This window comes from Leptonotus elevatus, chromosome 16 (assembly GCF_054856555.1).
Source record: "Leptonotus elevatus isolate MCC_2025b chromosome 16, RoL_Lele_1.0, whole genome shotgun sequence".
In the NCBI taxonomy this organism is placed as follows: domain Eukaryota; kingdom Metazoa; phylum Chordata; class Actinopteri; order Syngnathiformes; family Syngnathidae; genus Leptonotus; species Leptonotus elevatus.
The window spans coordinates 9,351,694-9,370,225 of record NC_141254.1 but is presented as its reverse complement, the minus strand read 5'-3'; the positions used below and the strand labels follow the sequence as shown (position 1 = coordinate 9,370,225).

Below are 18,532 nucleotides of genomic sequence, written 5' to 3'. Positions count from 1 at the left end.
GCGTTGTGCCGGCTTCAGAACGAGAAGTGCCACATGCAGGTTGAGAACGAGACGTTGAGGCTCAAACAACTGGACGAGCAGCACAACCAGCTGCTGAGGGACTGGCGGGAGCAGCTGAAACCGCGCAAGATAGTACGTTTCCTCCTGCTTCGGTTGAACTTTTGAGCTTGCGTATTTCAAACTAAGCTGCCCTGCTAACTACTTAACGCTAATGCTAATTAGCATCTATGTTGGGGTGCTTGCAACACAAACGATTGCGCAGGTGTCTGTCAAGAGCAGGTCCAGGAAGTCCAAACCCTGAAAGAGAAATTGGCTCTCCGTGTTCTACGAGCTGTTTTCCCGAAAAACGGATCTGTGTCAGGGTTTGGACTTTCGGGATTCCCCAACCCTGCTCAGCAGAAAATAAAAGAGGAAACTCACGTGTCTTGTTCCTGTTGCTGCGTGACAGGCGCTGGAGGAGAGTCTGAGCAGCAGGAGGAAAGAGCAGGACGCCTTCTTCAAGATCACCGACGTGGACGACTTCCCAAGTCCGCTGGGATCTTTTGGCAAACTCACCAAGTTTGTGCCCTATCAGGACTCGTCCACCACATGAGCGCCATCCACTTTTTGGCCGACTCCGACTCACCTGTCGTTTTTGTCTGCTGTGTCCTAACGGCCCCCCCTTGTTTGCTTTTTCTCTTCTACACGTCGTTAGTTGACAACCAATAATAGTTGATAGGCGATGTCATCTTTATTTTCGAAGGTTCTGTTTGACGAAAAGGCCAGCCTGGCTTTGTCGACGCCATTCCCAAAATCCGTTCATGCTTGCCTTTTCCTGTTTTGTCCCACAGATGCCAAAGTGTGCCTTTTTTGTTTTTAATTTATTTTTTTGGGCACAGTTGGGTCTCAATTTATCACTGTACATTTTAATTTGAATATATTTTTTTTAACCCAGAGGTTGAAGGATGTTTATTAGTATTATATATTTGGAATAGGTAATCCGCTGAAACCAAATTTGACCAAATGAGTCTTGATAGTATTTTGTTTTGTTAGGAATTGCTTTTAGCACATGAGAGGAGACGAAGTTTTACTGTAGAAATGAGCCACACTGGATGACGCCAAATACTGTTTGTTTGTCACTTGATGGACTTCAAACACAAAGTTGACTTGTTGCAGTAGTTCAACTGTATGCTAACCCAAGTGCAATAATTCTTGTTTGTCTTCATTTTTTTGCACCCCCAGAGCTCAGAAGTTTTTTTGTTGTTGCATTGACGGGGAGGATTAACTATGAGGAGTTTTGAATTCCACTTGAACTGTCAAACACAACAGACTTTTTTTTTTTAATAAATTGTTTGGTTTTCAAAGGATTCTCTCTGCGCATTTTTACTTTTTTCCCCCCAAATGCATATTAGATGAACATTTAGGTACATTTTAATTGCGCTTTCATTATTTGTCCTCTCTGCCTCAGTTTGCATATCGTGGAATGTATGTTGGCTTAATTGTGAGTGAAACTATCAGAAAGAACCTGCACTGTTGTAAATATCTAATAAATGCACATTATTATATCAAATTATTGGATGGTGGCAAGAGGCTATTTCTTCAAATAAAGAATGTGAGTCATTGATGGAATGGATCTTGGATGCAATGCTCGGCATCGGATTGACTTGAAACTTCATCTCAATTCTAGCGTTTACGTAACGTTTTAAACTCTCACAAATGATTGTTTAAATAATTTGGGTGGTCTTCTAACCCTGATCATATTTTAGTGCACTGAAAAGCTTTTACTGCAGCGGGGTTTTACAAGGAAATGGCAAAATACTGTATTCACCTTGACATGAAAATGATTTTTATCAGAATCTAAAACTGTTACTTTTGACAATTTGTGACGCTGTTAGGAGACCGTCACTAAAATATTTGCATTTGACTTACAAGTGTAGCTCCATTTGCTTATTTTCTCAATATTATATTATGTCCATATTGGCCAAATGGTCGATCGGGGAATGTTACACATTTCACCAGATGGTGGTGCTGTAAGTTGGAAAGATTGAAACAAGTGCATTCTTGGATGATTCCAAATGACCTCCAAACCACCTCATTGCAATTTAAAATATTTTTTTTTCCTCATAACTGACACAAAGTGTGACTATTTTTTTTTAATGAAAATGGCCAATAAGTGGTCAGTGGTACACTTTTTTGAGTGGCACAAATATATATATTTTTTTTTAACAGATAAAATGCCAGAATGGAAAAGAAAATGTGAAATGTTTATTGACTTAAAAGTTTCAATGCAATAAAAAAAAAAGATACAACACTGCCACGATGACATCACCAAGCCATACATTTACCTTTCATGCACTGCACCAAACTTGCATCCATGTAATCGCTCAGTTGTGTATCAATTGAACGTAGCGACTCAGTTGAAGTCTTGTCCGATTGCCTCAATTAACTTTTTATTGTTCCCACTTTGCTTAACGGTGATGACAACCATAGAATGCAAAGCAGATGTATCACTCCTTGCCGTTCAATCCAATTCTCACTAACCTCATTCCTTTCCTCTTCCTCGTTCCTTCATCAGTACACAAAGTCAAACTATTCAATGAAGAAAATGACAGACATTTACGATATCCTCGTAAAATAAAATAAAATCATTGGCTATAATGACCACGCTTGAGACCAGTCAAGCCAAACATTTTGCACTGTACATTGGCCATACGCTTTTATCGCTGTTTTCAGAACAACAAATGGGCAAGTACCGTACAATATTAAGTATTAATAGCAGTGCCGATACCAGCCTTATTTTAAGGTATTGGGCCTGTTTGATAATAGATAAGAGATAATGAGCAATTGGCAGGAGGGCTTCATTTATTTTTACAAAAACATTTTAATAATGCACTTGGTTTTGATATAATATTCATATAGAGCTATTACAAAAGAATATTTGTTATAATATGTATTGTATAAAAGCCTCTTTCGTTCACCAAAACGTAGATCTTGCTTTATTATTCATTTTTTCGGCCACACATAATGGCATAAATCCTCTGTAGGAGCGAGCAGTACTACAAAAATGGCAGCATGAGAAATAAACAGAGGTGCTGTGTTTGTTTCTTCAAGTTAACAATGCAGCTGCTGATTAACTCATTCACTGCCATTGACGGCTATAGACGTCAAAAATTCATTTTGACTTTCTATTAGTTTCACATTTTTTTCCCACTTTTGTTTATCCTAGAATTTTTTTATTGTATATTTAGAACAGATATAAAATGTGTGATTAATCCTGAGTTAACTATTAAAGTCATGCAATTAATTACAATTACAAATGTTAACCGTCTGACACCTCTAATTTTTAATAATCTTTTCTTCTTTTTTTATTAGGGACATCAGGCCATTAAAATTTTATATCTGTTCTAAATGTACAGTAAAAAATTTTTTTTTAGGTTTTCATACTCTTGTTAACAAAAGTGGAAAGAAAAGTGAAACTAATAAATAGTTCAAATGAAATTTTGACGTCTATAGCCGTCAATAGCAGTGAATGAGTTAATAGCGTCAGAGTATTTATTAGAGTCCATTTGACCTAAAATGGCGTCATCCGCTTTCAACTCTATAAAGAAAAGCGAAAAGTATGCTATTGCATTTTTTTCATGTGCTTTTTATATGTAGGCCTAACTGCAAGTGGATTGAAGTCGGATAAGTATGAAGAGCCAAGTAGCAAATCCCTGCCACTGGTTAGCGTCGCGCTGGCGTCAGGTCGAAACCTTTAAAGTTGTTCAGCATGCGTAAATGTTGAAAATGGCCTGCTGTCTGCCTTTGGCCAGGCAGTGTGGATGGCTTTGATGTTTTTTTGTTTTTTTTTGTTTCCTGAAAGGTGATGGATTTGGAGATAAGAGGATTCAACCCAACGCCAGCGATAGGTGACTGCTAGTAAACGGCACATTCAGACTCATTTGGGTTGCATCGCCTAAACCTTGAGACACCCGCCCTCCCTTAAATTGTAATGCTATGCTAGCACTCCTTTGTAACGCTAATGTGGTCGATAGCTAGCGAATGTTAAAAAAACAGGAACAGGTTTTGATGTCATAGTTGGGAAGTAAATAAAGTACACCCCCTTCCCGCCGCCAACCGTCTTATTGCTGTATGAGCAAAAGCAAAGTGTACCTTATAAGTTACAAATGAATACGAGCTACAAAAGTCGTGATGTTCTTTCTCTCCATTATTTGTGTGTGGGAGACTCAAGGTTTCTTGCTCAAGTAATTGGAAGGGATCCAGCCCTCAACATCTTCTCCTATGTTCTTGCAGAACCACCAACCATTGCTGTTCTTCTCCAGCACCTCAAAGAGCGTCCCCACCTTGAAGCTGGACGTGGGCTCGTCCCCATCGAAGTCCGCCACGGCCAGATACAGCTCCTCCTTGCTGGGCTCCTTGAGCAAAGGTGGCAGCCTGTCTCTGGGCGGGCCGGGCTTGTCGCTTTTCACTTGGCCTTTGGCGGGGACGGCCGTTTTGTTAGCCTTGGCTTCTTCTTTGTCTTTGCTTGGGATAACCGGAGAAAAGGTCTTTGGTTTAGGAGGCGGCGGTCTGTTGAGTTGTGGTCCGGTCTTCAGAGGATCTGGAGTGTCTTTTAAAGCAGTTGGGGGCTTGATTTCAGTTGGGCTGGATGGGGTGCTTTTCTTTGGAGGAGGAGGTCTTCTCGGAGCCAAGGCCGGGGGTCTCACAGGGGCCTCCTTGTGGGGAGGGACTGCTGGCTTCGCAGGGGGTGGCGAACTCTCTTGACCGTGGCCGTTCATGTGCTTAGGCGGGAATTTGGCTTCGTCACCGTTCTTGCCATTATTCAGAGACGAGGTATAAAAAAGCGGTGCGCTAGGAAGGACCGCCGGGCTATCGTTCTGATGGTTGACCTCTCCGGGATCCGCGGGTTTCGAAGGCCTCAGCTTACTTCTCAGGTTGGTGATGTCGACTTTGTTCTCTGCCGGCGGGTCCGGCTTGGCGGCTGGGGTGGGTTTAGGTCGGATTACCGGTTTTGGCTTCATAAATAGCGCTGGGGAAGATGTCTCTGGTTTCTCCTCCGTGACTTCGGCCTTGGGTTTTGGTGGCTGCTTGGGTACCGGCTTCAGGTTAAACTTCTTGACTTCTTTGGCAGAGACCTTGTGACCGCATTCCAGACCCATCTCGTTGCGGAGGTGGAGCGCTTTGCTCTTGTCCTCTTTCTTTGGTTCTGGTGTTTTGTCTGGTTTGAACGGTCCTGCCTTTGGCGGAACCAGCGACATGATGACGCCAGGAGCTGGCGGTTTCGGGGGCAAAGGCTTGGAATGATCCGGTCTGGCCGGTTTCTCTGCCACGTCCAAGTCAAAACTCTTATTGATGGACTCTCTTCGCGGGGGTAGAGCTGGCTTGTCATCAGGCGGGGCCGCAGGGGCCGGCGGCAGCGGTCCGGAGAAGGCAGACGGCTTGCCAGCGGCAGACTTCCAGTCTCTAAGCTTGGCTCGGGCGCAGGTCTCGGGGGCCCCGGTGGGCGCGTCTGGTAAGGGCTTCGACCAGTGATCATCTGTGCCCGGGGCATTTGAAGAAGCGCTGTCCTCCAGCCGCAGCCTCTCCATCTCATTGGGCAGAGGCGCCAGGAAATTGGGCCGCACTGCATTACTGGTCTTCTTGTACTTGTCAATAAACGTAGCCGGGGCCCAACCTTCTTGCTCGTCTATTTGAATGTACCACCAGCCGCTGCCATTCTTCTCAATCACCTAGCAAGACAAGACAAGAAGACATTTTTGAACTCTTCTTCCCAACATTCCAAAGCACACGGGGTGAGCCTCATTCACCTCCACTTTAATGCCAGCCTGGAAGCTAATCCCATCGGGGATGGTGGTCTGGAAGTCCGCTATTGTGTAGAACTCTTCCTCCACCTGCGGGGGCCCGGGCGGCTTGGGGAGGTTGCTACCTCGTGGCTGGGAAAAAGATTCCGGCCCAGGATGTCAGAATAATATAAGAAGAACAAGGTGACAGAAACCTCAAATGGTGGCTGCTCTTTATTTACTTGTACCAAAGTGAAATGTAGCGGAACACCAGATAATGACAACCACCTAGTGTTTATTGACCTCCATTTGTTGGAGGCAAGGCATTCATCATTTTGTTTGGAGCCACCATTTGAGGACGTAAATGCGGTCATTCGGGTGTCTTACTATAGAAAGATCTCTGCGTGGAGGAGGTCTTTGTCTTAGTCCAAATTCTGTAGTTCAAAAAGAACGAGTCAAGTTGTGACACGGGTCCAATAACTTCAATATAGACGCCACCAACAACTCGATCATTCAAACGGATTTACTTTTGTGATCAGAAAAGAAGGAGAGTCTGTTTTCTTTTTTGGAGAATCCGTCCAGGTCGTTGGTGCTGGCGTGTGCGGCTCCGCCCGCCGCCTGCTTCTGGCTCTGAAGGTCAGCCTTCTTCAAGTAGGACGCCGGGGCCCAGCCCTCGCGTCCCGCGTACCTGATTGGGCGGCAGATCGCATTGTGAAACGGACCCAGGTAAGGTATGGTAAGACCGTGCGAGCACTATTGAAAAAAAAAAACACTGGGGAAAAGAAGATGCATCTTTGGTAGTAATTGAGTAGGGGAATCATTTTCAGACCAGTTGGATCATTTCCCATGGCACACCTGATGATGTGGTTGGGGGTGGCCATTTGTTCATGCATGTCATATGGAAATAACAGTTAGTGGTCTGAATTACCTGATCTTCCACCAGCCTTCCAAGTTTTTCTGAATGACCTCCACAATCATTCCTCTCTCCAGATCTATCTCATCTTCGTCCCGGGCCGAGTACGGATAAATTACGGAGTACTTCTCCTCTGCAAAAGGAACAACGACAACAATAGGTTTTCAGGTGCCATATTGGAAGACTAAGCGAAAACAAACAGGGAGAAACTTCTGGGTCCAAAGCACACAGCGACGAAATGTAGCACATACAGTATTCAGACATTTCTTTATATTGGAAACTTTTCAAGAAACAAACAACTTTCATGATATATAGTAAAGCAATAAATTTAGCAATGTGCCAAATAAAGCCTGCAGGGTGTAGAATGAGGAATAAACTAGTGCTGTTCCGATATTTTGGCATCTGATGCAGATTCCAATACCCAGTTTAGCAGTATCGGACGATGCCGATACCGTACCGATACCTAGGTTTTTTTTAACATGAAAAAGCTACCCTGCCATTGGTTCAGAGCATTCAAGGGCCAATAGGATATCTTGGCTCGGCATGCAGTGAACACGTCACACATCAGTGAATGCCGTGCACAAGGTGCTGCATCCAAAGTCCTATATTAGCGTAGGAAATAATGGTATCGGCATGTTACTTGTTAGTACTTGCTGATGCCGTATATATATATATATATATATATATATATATATATATATATATATATATATATATATATATATATATATATATATATATATATATATATATATACATATATATATATATATATACATATATATATATAAATATATTAGGGGTGTTAGAAAAAATCAATTCGAACAATATATCGCGATATTACACGCAATTCTCGAATCGATTCGATATGCGGTTTTCAAACCTCAATTTTTAATGGGAATATTCAACAAAACGTCTTACTTAGGGTTAGGAATCACACATTAACAAGAGTATGAAAACCTAGAATTGTTTTTATTGTACATTTAAAACAGATATAAAATGTGATTAGTCATGAGTTAACTATTGAAGTCATGCAATTAATTACAATTACAATTTAATCGTCTGACGCCTCTAATTTTTTAATAATATATATTTTTTTAAATTACTTAATTATTTAAACTCAAGATTAATCACAAATTTTATATCTGTTCTAAATGTACAATACATTTTTTCTGGGTTTTCATACTCTTAACAAAAGTGGAAAAAAATGTGAAATAGAAATAGTTCAAATGAATTTTTCACGTCTATAGCCGTCAATGGCAGTGAATGAGTTAAGCATGGAAGAATGTTATATTAATGGAACATTAAGCCTTAATATTTGATTTCAGTGCTGTTCAAACATGAAACAGACTGCAACCTGTTTGTTAAATGCAGTGGCTCAGTTATAAGCCTGCATTTTCAGATAAATAAACACATTTGCATACAAATCTTACAGTGTACATGTACAAGTTTACTGATTAGTATTTTCTAAATTTGAGTAGAAAAAAATATATCTTAATAATCAATTTATAGAATCGGTATCGAATCGAATCGTGACCTATGAATCGTGATACAAATCGAAGACGACATTCATCCCGACTGGCGACTTGACATGAAGATTCATGTTGTACTTTGAATGCAAGGATGCCATTCACATGCACAGGCACTTCATACAGGACAGGACATGCCAAGCAAAGGTTGCGTGCAACAAGCTACACAGGCGCGGTCACACATTGAAGGGTAAGAGGGGCAGTAGAAGAAAAGGCGTGCGCTCCACCTTGCCCAAAGCCCGTGGCGAAAAGATCCCCTAAAGTTCGACGGCGGCCCACGTGCCTCGGCAGAGACCAGAATCTCCCAGGCGCTGGCGTGGCAGCACGGTGAGGCAAGACAGGAAGTAATATTACACCTCAACCCATCTGGAACTTCCAAATAAAAGCTAGGCTCGGATTCAGTCCCCGGACGCTATCACATTTTTTTCAATGGTCTCATAAAGAGCGCTCACAGATGTAAGATCTGAACAAACGAGAAGATCAGGTGGGTACCTTCTTCTCCTTGAAAAGTGAAGTCATCAGGGTCATCCTGGGCCTCCAGGCAGGTGGCAGGAACCCAGCCCTGGGCGTCTTCGGAACTCACAAACCACCAGCCTGCCGGGACAAACGCAAATCATCAAGGATGTTAACTTGATCTTCTCAACGTGTTTGTGAGTCGGTTTACTGTAAATAATGCCTGTTGAGTTCGGAAATGTGATGGGGAAGCTACCTGACTCGTTTTTCTCAATGACCTCCACCACCTGACCCACTCGGAGACTGATCTCGGAGCTCTCCTGCTTCTCGTAGTCCGTTACGGCCACATACTGGTCCAAAAGGAGCGGGTCAGACGAACTACCGTCTCCTGTTCCAGTAAGAACAACACATTTACTCTCAGCCCTTTTTATTTTTATTTGTATTTATTTTTTTAGTCTCAATGATAAAGCAAAGCCTCTACTCAAATTGCTGGTCATGAAATCTCATTAACTCATTCACTGCCATTGACGGCTATAGACGTCAAAAAATTATTTGAACTATTGCTATTAGTTTAAATTTTTTTCCACTTTTGTTAACAAGAGTATGGAAACCTAGATTTTGTTGTTGAAATTTAGATATAAAATGTGTGATTAACCGTGAGTTAACTCATGCGATTAATTATAATAAAAATGTTTAATCGCCTGACGCGACTTAAAGATTATAAAAAATTCGGGGCGTCAGGCGATTACATTTTTTAATCGTAATTAATCGCATGCAAATAAATAAATAAATAAAATAAATTAATTAATGTAAAAAAAATAACAAAAAAAATAAGATTATTAAAATTAGTGGCATCAGGTGATTACAATTTGTAATCGTAATTAATCGCATGACTTCACTAGTTGACTCACAATTAATCACAAATTTGATATCTGTTCTAAATGTACAATAAAAAAATATAGGTTTTCATACTCTTGTTAACAAAAGTAGATTTAATTTTTAACTAATAGAAATAGTTCAAATGAATTTTTGACGTCTATAGCCGTCAATGGCAGTGGATGAGTTAAAGGTTCAACTTTTATTTCCTGCGCACTTTTCATATAGTCACCTTGACACGGTTATGACTAATACTAATGTAATGCAAGTAAAGCGAAATGACTTTGGGTGGCATGCCAATAATAATTCCGATAAGGTCAAAGTGTGTGCAGAAGCACCAGCAAATAAATGAGAAGAGGCTTAACGAGATGATTGAAAGTCACCCGGATTGCAAAAGCTGGCGAGGTAGCAGACGGGATTGGACAGATAGTGGCAAGGAAACCCAACCGTCAAGACCAAAATCATGGGAATGAATGTTATTATATAAGTTATACAATTAAGTCATTTTATTAACCAGCACCAGAAATCCCACCACCAACAAATATCCAGTGGACTCAATGGCTGCTTTCAACCTCGATTCATCAAAACTATTGTACACACACACACACACACACACACACACACACACACACACACACACACACACACACACACACACACACACACACACACACACACACACACACACACACACACACACACACACACACACACACACACACACACACACACACACACACACAACAAACATGTTGAAATGATGGTCAGTGGAAAGACCGACATGGCAAGCAGATCACTGAAGGTGCAGACGGATGGATGAACACAACTCAACATGGTTGCAATAATGATGTGGGTGAATTTCAAAGGAAGATGTCCATGAAAATTCAAGCACCTCGGATTGGGATGCGGATCCTTCAGTGAGCAGCGGCAAGCGAAGCAAACACAAAACAATGTCAGATTGGCACCCGTCGTGGTAAACGAAACACATTTACGCATATCCAAGCCGTTCGCTTACTCAACTGCTGTCAGCACACGGTGTGCATTACAGGGATGGTTTTATTTGTTTATTTCTTTTTTATGATATTAACTCATTCACTGCCATTGACGGATTAAGACGTAAAAAAATAAATAAATCATTTGAACTATTTCTATTTGTTAAACTTTTTTTTTTTCATTTTTGTTAACAAGAGTATGAAAACCTAGAAAATACATTTTTTGTACATTTAAAACAGATAGGGAAGTCATGCGATTAATTACGATTACAAATTGTAATCGCCTGATGCCTGATTCATTTTTAACAATATTTTCTTTAAAAAACAAACAAATATATATGTATATTTTTAATAATCTTTTTTTTTTTTTAAGAAAATATTATTACAAAATTAGGGGTGTAAGGCAATTACATTTTTAAATCGTAATTATTCGCATGACTTCACTGGTTAACTCACGATTAATCACAAATGTTATATTTGTTCGAATACAATAAACAAAAAATCTAGGTTTTCATACTCTTGTTAACAAAAGTGGGAAAAAATGTTAAACTCATAGAAATAGTTCAAATGAATTTTTGACGTCTATAGCCGTCGATGGCAGTGAATGAGTTAAATACTACCACCCCCTTTAAATAAATCATACTTCAACTAACTTTATGCGTTTATGCTTTAATCCCATTAGTATTCTGCTCTCCAGAAAGTAGCAATTTCTCTCTAGTCTCAAACTTGATCACTTTACAGATGCCACATCTGCTCTGCCGTCAGTCATAGAAAATGTACTCTAGTCACTTCATGGTTAACCTGCATAACCTTCTTATTTTTTTGCCCAGATTGTAAAAAAAAAAAAAAAAAAAGTCTGTCTATTAGGAGTGAGGCATTAAAGGGGAAGTCAACTCAAGACCTTTTCTTTACAATAATATGTCGTCTCACGAGCCTAAACATTTGTGAAATATGCATTAAGTAGCAAAATGCACCCGTTTGATCCATTTCAGGAGGCGGCCATTTTGCCACTTCACTGAAATGACATCACAGTTGCTCAGGTAACGACCATTCACAGATCAGCTTTTTTTTGGTCATGTGTCATTCGCAGGCTGAGTCATTAACTCATTAACTCATTCACTGCCATTGACGGCTATAGACGTCAAAAATTAATTTGAACTATTTCTATTAGTTTAAATTTTTTTTCCCACTTTTGTTAACAAGAGTATGAAAACCTAGAATTTTTTATATTGTACATTTAGAACAAATATAAAATTTGTGATTAATCGTGAGTCAACTAGTGAATCTATGCGATTAATTACCATTAAAAAAAATTATCGACTAATGCCCCAAATGTTTAGTAATAAAAAAAAATTGTAATTAATCGCATGACTTAAATAGTTAACTCACGATTAATCACAAATGTTATATCTGTTCTAAATGTACAAAACATTTTTTTATCTAGGTTTTCATACAAAGTGGAAAAAAATGTTAAACTAATTGAAATAGTTTAAACAAATTTTTGACATCTATAGCCGTCAATGGCAGTGAATGAGTTAATGGTTGTTACCTAAGCAACTGTGATGTCATTTTCAGTTGACGGCAAAATAGAGACGGATCAAAACGGCTCCATTTTGTTGCCTAATTCATCTTCCGCAAGCAGAATTGCGTGTTGCATAGAAGAGAGTTTGTCAACCCTGGTCCTGTTGTCCATGTCTCCCTATTCCAAAGCGGCTGATTCCAATGACAGCTCATCAGCACGCTCTGGAGAAGCCTGATAAGGAACCTCACCTGCGTTGGAATAGGGAGACAATAGACATGCATGGGAAAACAGGCTGGATCGTGCGCCCCAAGGACATATTAGTGGGTTGACTTTCCCCTGAAAGGCACAATAATCGCTACTGCCCCCCCCAAGTAAAAAATGCTGGGCAGGAGGAAGCTCCGGCTACATCCCACCCGCCCAGGCCGAGGGAAGGAAGGGGGAGAGGTTCGGCAGCGGTGGGGAGGCACTCACAGCACGACCAAGCGTGACGGTCAGTGTCTTACTACCTCGCTTTAGGAAAGTAGTCGCTCTCTCGGCAAAGCCTGATGGAAAGGAAAATGAATGGAGAAGAAAACTGAAAAGGAATGACATGGATGCAACTTAAGTGTGAACGGAGAAACAAAAGACATTTGATTTATTTTGAAGAAAATTAACATGGAAAACATTGAGTGTCTGAATCAATGCTGCTATTCCACCACTAGAGGGAGACAGTGTCCCATCGCAGTAAATGTAGAGAAGGGTCACAGAAAGTGTTAACAAACAAACAAACAAACAAACAAACAAACAAAAAGATTTAATTTATTAAAAGTATTGATAACTGACTCACCTGCTTTCTTCTTTCCTGCTGGTTCCCTGATAATAAAAAAATAATAATCATACATTACTACTTCAATGTAGCTAAACAATTTGCATTCCTTCTCATGAAGTACTATTTTTAATTGTTTACAATTCTGTTCCATTTGAATGATTCTGTAAGACTTGACTTTGTACTCTTGCATTATGAATGATGGACTTTTCAGTCGATGTTTCAATTTTTTTTTTGCTTTATACATTTTCTCGTTGCTGTAAACCAGGGGTGGCCAAATTCGGTCTTTTCCATGTCTCCCTCCTTCAGCCCAGCTGAATCTAATGATCAGCTTCGTAGAAGCCTGATAATGATCCTGACCGTGAATCAGGCGTGTCAGTGGAGAGAAACATGGAAAAACAGGCTGGACAGTGGCTCTCGAGGACCGAACTTGGCCACCCCTGCTGTAGACATTGTCCAGATAAATAGAACATTGCAGAAGAGCAGCGAAGAATGTGTGAGTCAGTGGCCGCCACATGTTCTCAAACTTCAGTGCAATATCACACTTCGAACTTAATCGTCTTCCTTGCCTCTCTTGCTCAACTCTTTTTCCCGTTTGCCTTAATCAACAAGACTCTTGTCAGGCTCATAAAACAATGTTCCATCTGTTGATTGTAGCCGGTCAGGAATCAATAAATCCTTCATCGAAAGTATTGCAAAAAAAAAAAAAAAAAAAAAACGCCACCCAGGACAAGCAAAGCAATTTTAATGATGAGGACTACGCGTGTGCATTTACGTGTGCAGTGTCTTTGCTTAATTTGTTGGAGAGGTGAAACACGATAGCAGCGGCAATAAGAGGTGGGGGTAGTGGTGATATGAACCAGACCTTGAATAATTCTCGATCAATAGTCGGGGTGTGTCAAAAAAAAGATTTTCATAAGAATCACGATTCTCATTTAGTGCGATTCAGAATCAATTTTAAATGTCCCAAAATTGATTTTATTTAAATTATTTTATACTGTCTTGCCCTTGTTTGTGTGTGCCTTTATTGGGAGCGCTGTTCATGTTGTACCCGATTTGGCCACTTAGGGGCAGTGTGGTTCAGTGCGTTCTGATACACTGTTAAGTTGTAGCCACATCCGAGAGTAGAAGGAAAAAGTCACGATCAAGTTATACCAATAAAAGTTGTTTTTTTTGCAGCGTGAAGCCGTTCTTTTGAGTGATAAAAGTGCCGCGAGTAGCGCGCTAATTAGCATTAGCGAGGCGAGACTGGAGTAGACCACGACGGTTCTTTGCAGATCTATTCTATTCTGAATCGAAAATCGATTCTGAATCGAATCGCAGACTCAAAAGTTGGAAATATTTCACAACTGTGTCGGGCTCATTCTCAGCTTTGTACAGTAATGTCTACTAGTTTTCCTCCAAAGGTGTGTAAAACATGTCATGTACGGAAACTTTTCTTACTGATGTTGACTTAAGTATAGCGTCACCCCCTAACGTTGGTATTCTGAATCATCTGGGAATATCTTTAATATCAGTAACTAATTGTTCATGAAACGCTTCTTTTACGGCCACTATCCACATTCCACAGTTCTTCTGCTGACTCTTCATTTTCAGTCTTTTCTTTTTTGCTTTAGCTTTTTTTTTTGCAAAACTTCCCATTCTGAAAACACTCCTCTTCCTGTTTCCGGTCTTTTCCATAAGTCAAAACAAGCCTTCACTAATTGTTTGATCGAACTTTCCCGCCTCGCCCGACATATTCTTGGGAATTTGCACGAGGAGTTAGGAGCTTTTTTGTCCTTGGCGGCCACCTACAGCCGTGTACGGAATACGAAAAAGAAAATCTGTGTGAGTGCTGATGAGACGGAGAGGTCTGGCTGTCAGATGCCATACATCAACATCAATAACGCGGTAACTGCTTTCCAGTCTTGTTGCATATTTGCATTCAGGTGAGCACTCCTGCCATTGTCATACAAATCTTCATTTCCAATGAAACCACCAGTAGACCAAAACTAAACAATAATGAATCCCTCAGACCAACTCTGGCAAACAATCGTAATCAATCCCACACAACTCATACACATCCGTCTTGGTATGAGACGTCTGTGGCTCCATGCGCACTACTTACTCCTTGGGTGGGTTGAGGTCTTCAGGTCTGGTCTCGAAAAACACTCTGACCTCTTCACACTGTGAGATGTACACCGGCAGCTGGATGAGGGCCTGGCGGGATGCAAGAAAGTGGGAAAAATTCAGGAAAAATGGATGGAATTTTGTCTTGAAATGGTTTGTTAAAGTCACTGAGATAGAAATTAACACTGTTTTCAAAGTGCAATTGCAGTCATGTTCTACTGTAGTTATTTATGACTGACGTGTATATATATGTATATATATATATATATATATATATATATTTTTTTTTTTTTTAAATATATGAATGTCTCACGATTCGATTCAATTCAATTCAATTCGATTCAATTTTTTGTTCTGCAATTCGATTCAAAATCGATTTTCGATTAAGAACTATTTTTGATTCAAAATGATTTGATTGACAATGATTTTTGCTTCAATTTATAGATGTGCAAGGAATCGTAATGATCTACTCCAGTCTGACTCGCTAATGCTAATTAGCGAGCTAATCGCGGCCCTTATATCACTCAAAAGAACGGCTTCACGCTGCAAAAAAACAACTTTTATTGAAATAACTTGATTGTGACTTTTTCCTTCTACTCTCCAATGTGGCTACAACTTAACAGTGTATCAGACCGCGTGGAACCACACTGCCCCATAGTGGCCAAATTGAGTACAACATGAACAGCGTTCCCAATATAGGCACACACAAAGGCAAGACAGTATAATTTTTTTTAAATAAAATCGATTTTGGGACATTTAAAATTGATTCTAAATCGTACTAAATGAGAATCGATTTTTTTGGCACCCCCCTAATATATATATATATATATATATATATAGATATAGATATAAATCAAACACTTACAGGTGATTGGTACTTCATGTTTTCAAACTTTTGTAGGAAACTTTTTGGGGTCATAGACACTTGTTTGCGTTCCATCTTTCTGTCCCTGTTGATCGAGCTCCTCTTCTCTGTCATGGCGCTGTGCAGGATCACTTGCACAAGACAGATTGACTCTGACAACTCAACTGCAGATGAAGACAAACGGGCATCTTTGCTCTTGTGACGTCATCATGTGATTGCAGCCTTTTATAGAGTCCGCCTCTCTTCTTCCACTCCTTACTTTTGTCTTTCAAGCAAACCAATTAGAGGGGAGACAGACGGTCACCCTGAATGCGTGACGCCCTAAGCCAGGAGACGGGACATCTCCTGTCAAAGTCCTTGTGCCGACTGTCACTTTTATTGGGAGCGGGACGACGCCTGCCTCTGCTGAAGCTGGCAGGCAAACCTGAATACTATCCATCAAGCTCTCTGTGCTGGCTTTTAATACTCTTAAGTGTTTCCCTTCTGTCCTTTGAGGGAGCACAGTCCTTATAACGTCAGGCGTGGCCGCTATTGGATGGGAGCCAGGCATCCAGACCAAGGTGCCCTTGTTCCATGTGGCACTTAGCCTTGTCATGTGTAGTTGGTAAAGCCATTTTCCACTTTCTGCGACGTTAAAAATAGCCGTTTGCTGATTCATAGTGTACACAACATTACTCATTCGCAGTGCATCCGCGCCGCGCCACTCCCGAGGAGGATGTTTGATTTACCGGCGACCCCCGCGACCACGTCTGGCCCGGCGACCGAGAGCAGCGCACACGGTTCATGAGGTCAAGGTGCGCCGCAAACTGGGCGTCATCCCCTTGGATTGATCTGTCCTTGTGTCAGCCGGTGTCCCGTCCTCTCATTACCATGCTCCCCAGGGACGCCACGGGAGAGCAGCAGGCGGACATTACCGCAAATGGAATTTGTTTACAGCGGGCCGGGCAGCATTAAGATAATTGTGCGTTTGTGTGTGTTTTCAAAGAACAAATGGAATGAGAATGAGAACGGATGGTGCAGTCACAGAATTCATTACCTCCGCCAAGCGTAGGGTAGGGAGTTTATGCTTTCTGCATACTGATACCGTCCAGTTAAAAACAAAGAAAAGCATGTCTGGTTTGATTACAAAAAAATAAATAAAAAATCTGACAAAACATTATGGCAAGGTGAAACAAATTTAAAGACAAACATATCTTGTTAGTTTATTATTTAACTTGGTTGTCATTTTTTACTGTAATTATTTAAAAGGGAAGGATCAGTATCAGTGTCATGTGATTGAACTATTGAGTTATTACATCATAATGTTGTTTTTCTTCTAAACAAACTCACATGGTACCCAGCAGTGCGTGACTAAGACTGTGTCATTCAAACTCAGCAATTTAACAGCTGATGTATGCAAAAAAAACGTATATAAGTGTTTATGTTTTTCCTGCCTTGAATAAAAACATTAGGAATACCAAACCAGGGGAATTCCATAAGAGTCAGGCTAAAACCTCAGCTGCACAAAGAAAGTGTGACTCAGCTCTTTTTCAGCATCAACATGAAGTTCCACCTTGTCAACAAAGACGTTTTAAAGACTGTTTGGATTTTTTTGGGGTCATTTTTTAATGAATTTGGATCGCTTGAAAATGTTGAGTCACAGCAGTAAAAGTGCTTCAGCTCTTCCCATAATCACGGAAAGGGGGGGGGGGGGACCTCCCCCAAGGCAACATGGCACGCTTTAATGCTAAAGTCAAAGCTCACTTTAAAAACATCCTCTGTGTTCTGTCCTCAGAGAGGAAAAGGAGGAGGAGGATTAGTTTAAGTAAACATGTAAAATGTAAGAAAGTACCACTTTTTGCTGACAAGAACCAGGTCAGCACCACCAAACCTTTGGCTTTAGGGTGTGGCTTCCCTGATGAGAGACACATTACAGTATGTAGACACAACTATGGTCTGTGTATACCTTACAATCAGTCGACCAAGAAGGTGGCTAAACTGAGTTCTCTCAGAATCCTAGTATACCTTAACCAAACCATTTTATGCTTTTGACTTTGTGGGAGTAGTTCACGGAAAGCTCATTTTCTGCAACGTCTTTAACTCATTCACTGCCATTGACGGCTATAGACGTCAAAAATTCATTTGAACTATTTCTATTAGTTTTCCACTTTTGTTAATAAGAGTATGAAAACCTAAAAAAAAATATTATACATTTAGAACAGATATAAAAATGTGTGATTAATTGTGAGTTAATTACGTCATGTGATTAATTACAATAAAAACATTTATTCACCCGACGTGATTAAAAAAAAAGAAGGAAAAAACTATAAAAAATTAGGGGCGTCAGGCGATAACATTTTTTATTATAATTAATCGCACTACTTCACACGATTAATCACAAATTTTATATCTGTTCTAAATGTACAATAAAAAAGTTTTTCAAACTCTTGTTAACAAAAGTGGGAAAAAAAAGTTAAACTAATAGAAATAGTTAACATGAATTTTTGACGTGTATAGCCGTCAATGGCAGTGAATGAGTTAAGGGAGTGCTGTTGTGAAAATGCTCAGGCAAGCCATCTCTTTGGTAAAAGTCACATAATGGCTTGTGTACAGCACAAACAAATTAGGAATGATCTTGAAATAGATTCTTTGGTTTGTCTCACTTTGCGGTCAAGCAGGGGGTGTACTTTCGGTCTCAGGCCTTAGCTTGGGTGTTAAACGAAGGACAGA

The 18,532-nt window shown here is 40.4% G+C and overlaps 2 protein-coding genes across 4 annotated transcripts in view; one reads left to right on the top strand and one right to left on the bottom strand.

The window, feature by feature from the left end:
- Window positions 1-1,552, top strand: part of stk10 (serine/threonine kinase 10) — a 31,867-nt gene extending 30,315 nt beyond the window's left edge. For both annotated transcript variants that reach the window (XM_086098834.1, XM_086098835.1), the window contains exons 19-20: window positions 19-132; window positions 449-1,552. In XM_086098834.1, coding sequence (XP_085954960.1) covers window positions 19-132; window positions 449-592 — 258 coding nt within the window. In that variant the 3' untranslated portion in view covers window positions 593-1,552. The remainder of the gene's footprint in view (window positions 1-18; window positions 133-448) is intronic.
- A 679-nt stretch (window positions 1,553-2,231) lies between these two features.
- The window catches only part of sh3pxd2b (SH3 and PX domains 2B), a 28,560-nt gene continuing 12,259 nt past the window's right edge, over window positions 2,232-18,532 (bottom strand). The window contains exons 5-15 of one of the 2 annotated variants that reach the window (XM_086098959.1): window positions 14,957-15,048; window positions 12,871-12,896; window positions 12,551-12,586; window positions 8,911-9,042; window positions 8,694-8,795; window positions 8,429-8,512; window positions 6,688-6,805; window positions 6,287-6,447; window positions 6,147-6,193; window positions 5,787-5,912; window positions 2,232-5,708 (exon numbers count right to left, since the gene is read on the bottom strand). In XM_086098959.1, coding sequence (XP_085955085.1) covers window positions 4,206-5,708; window positions 5,787-5,912; window positions 6,147-6,193; window positions 6,287-6,447; window positions 6,688-6,805; window positions 8,429-8,512; window positions 8,694-8,795; window positions 8,911-9,042; window positions 12,551-12,586; window positions 12,871-12,896; window positions 14,957-15,048 — 2,427 coding nt within the window. In that variant the 3' untranslated portion in view covers window positions 2,232-4,205. The remainder of the gene's footprint in view (window positions 5,709-5,786; window positions 5,913-6,146; window positions 6,194-6,286; window positions 6,448-6,687; window positions 6,806-8,428; window positions 8,513-8,693; window positions 8,796-8,910; window positions 9,043-12,550; window positions 12,587-12,870; window positions 12,897-14,956; window positions 15,049-18,532) is intronic. The other variant, XM_086098960.1, reaches the window with a different exon arrangement.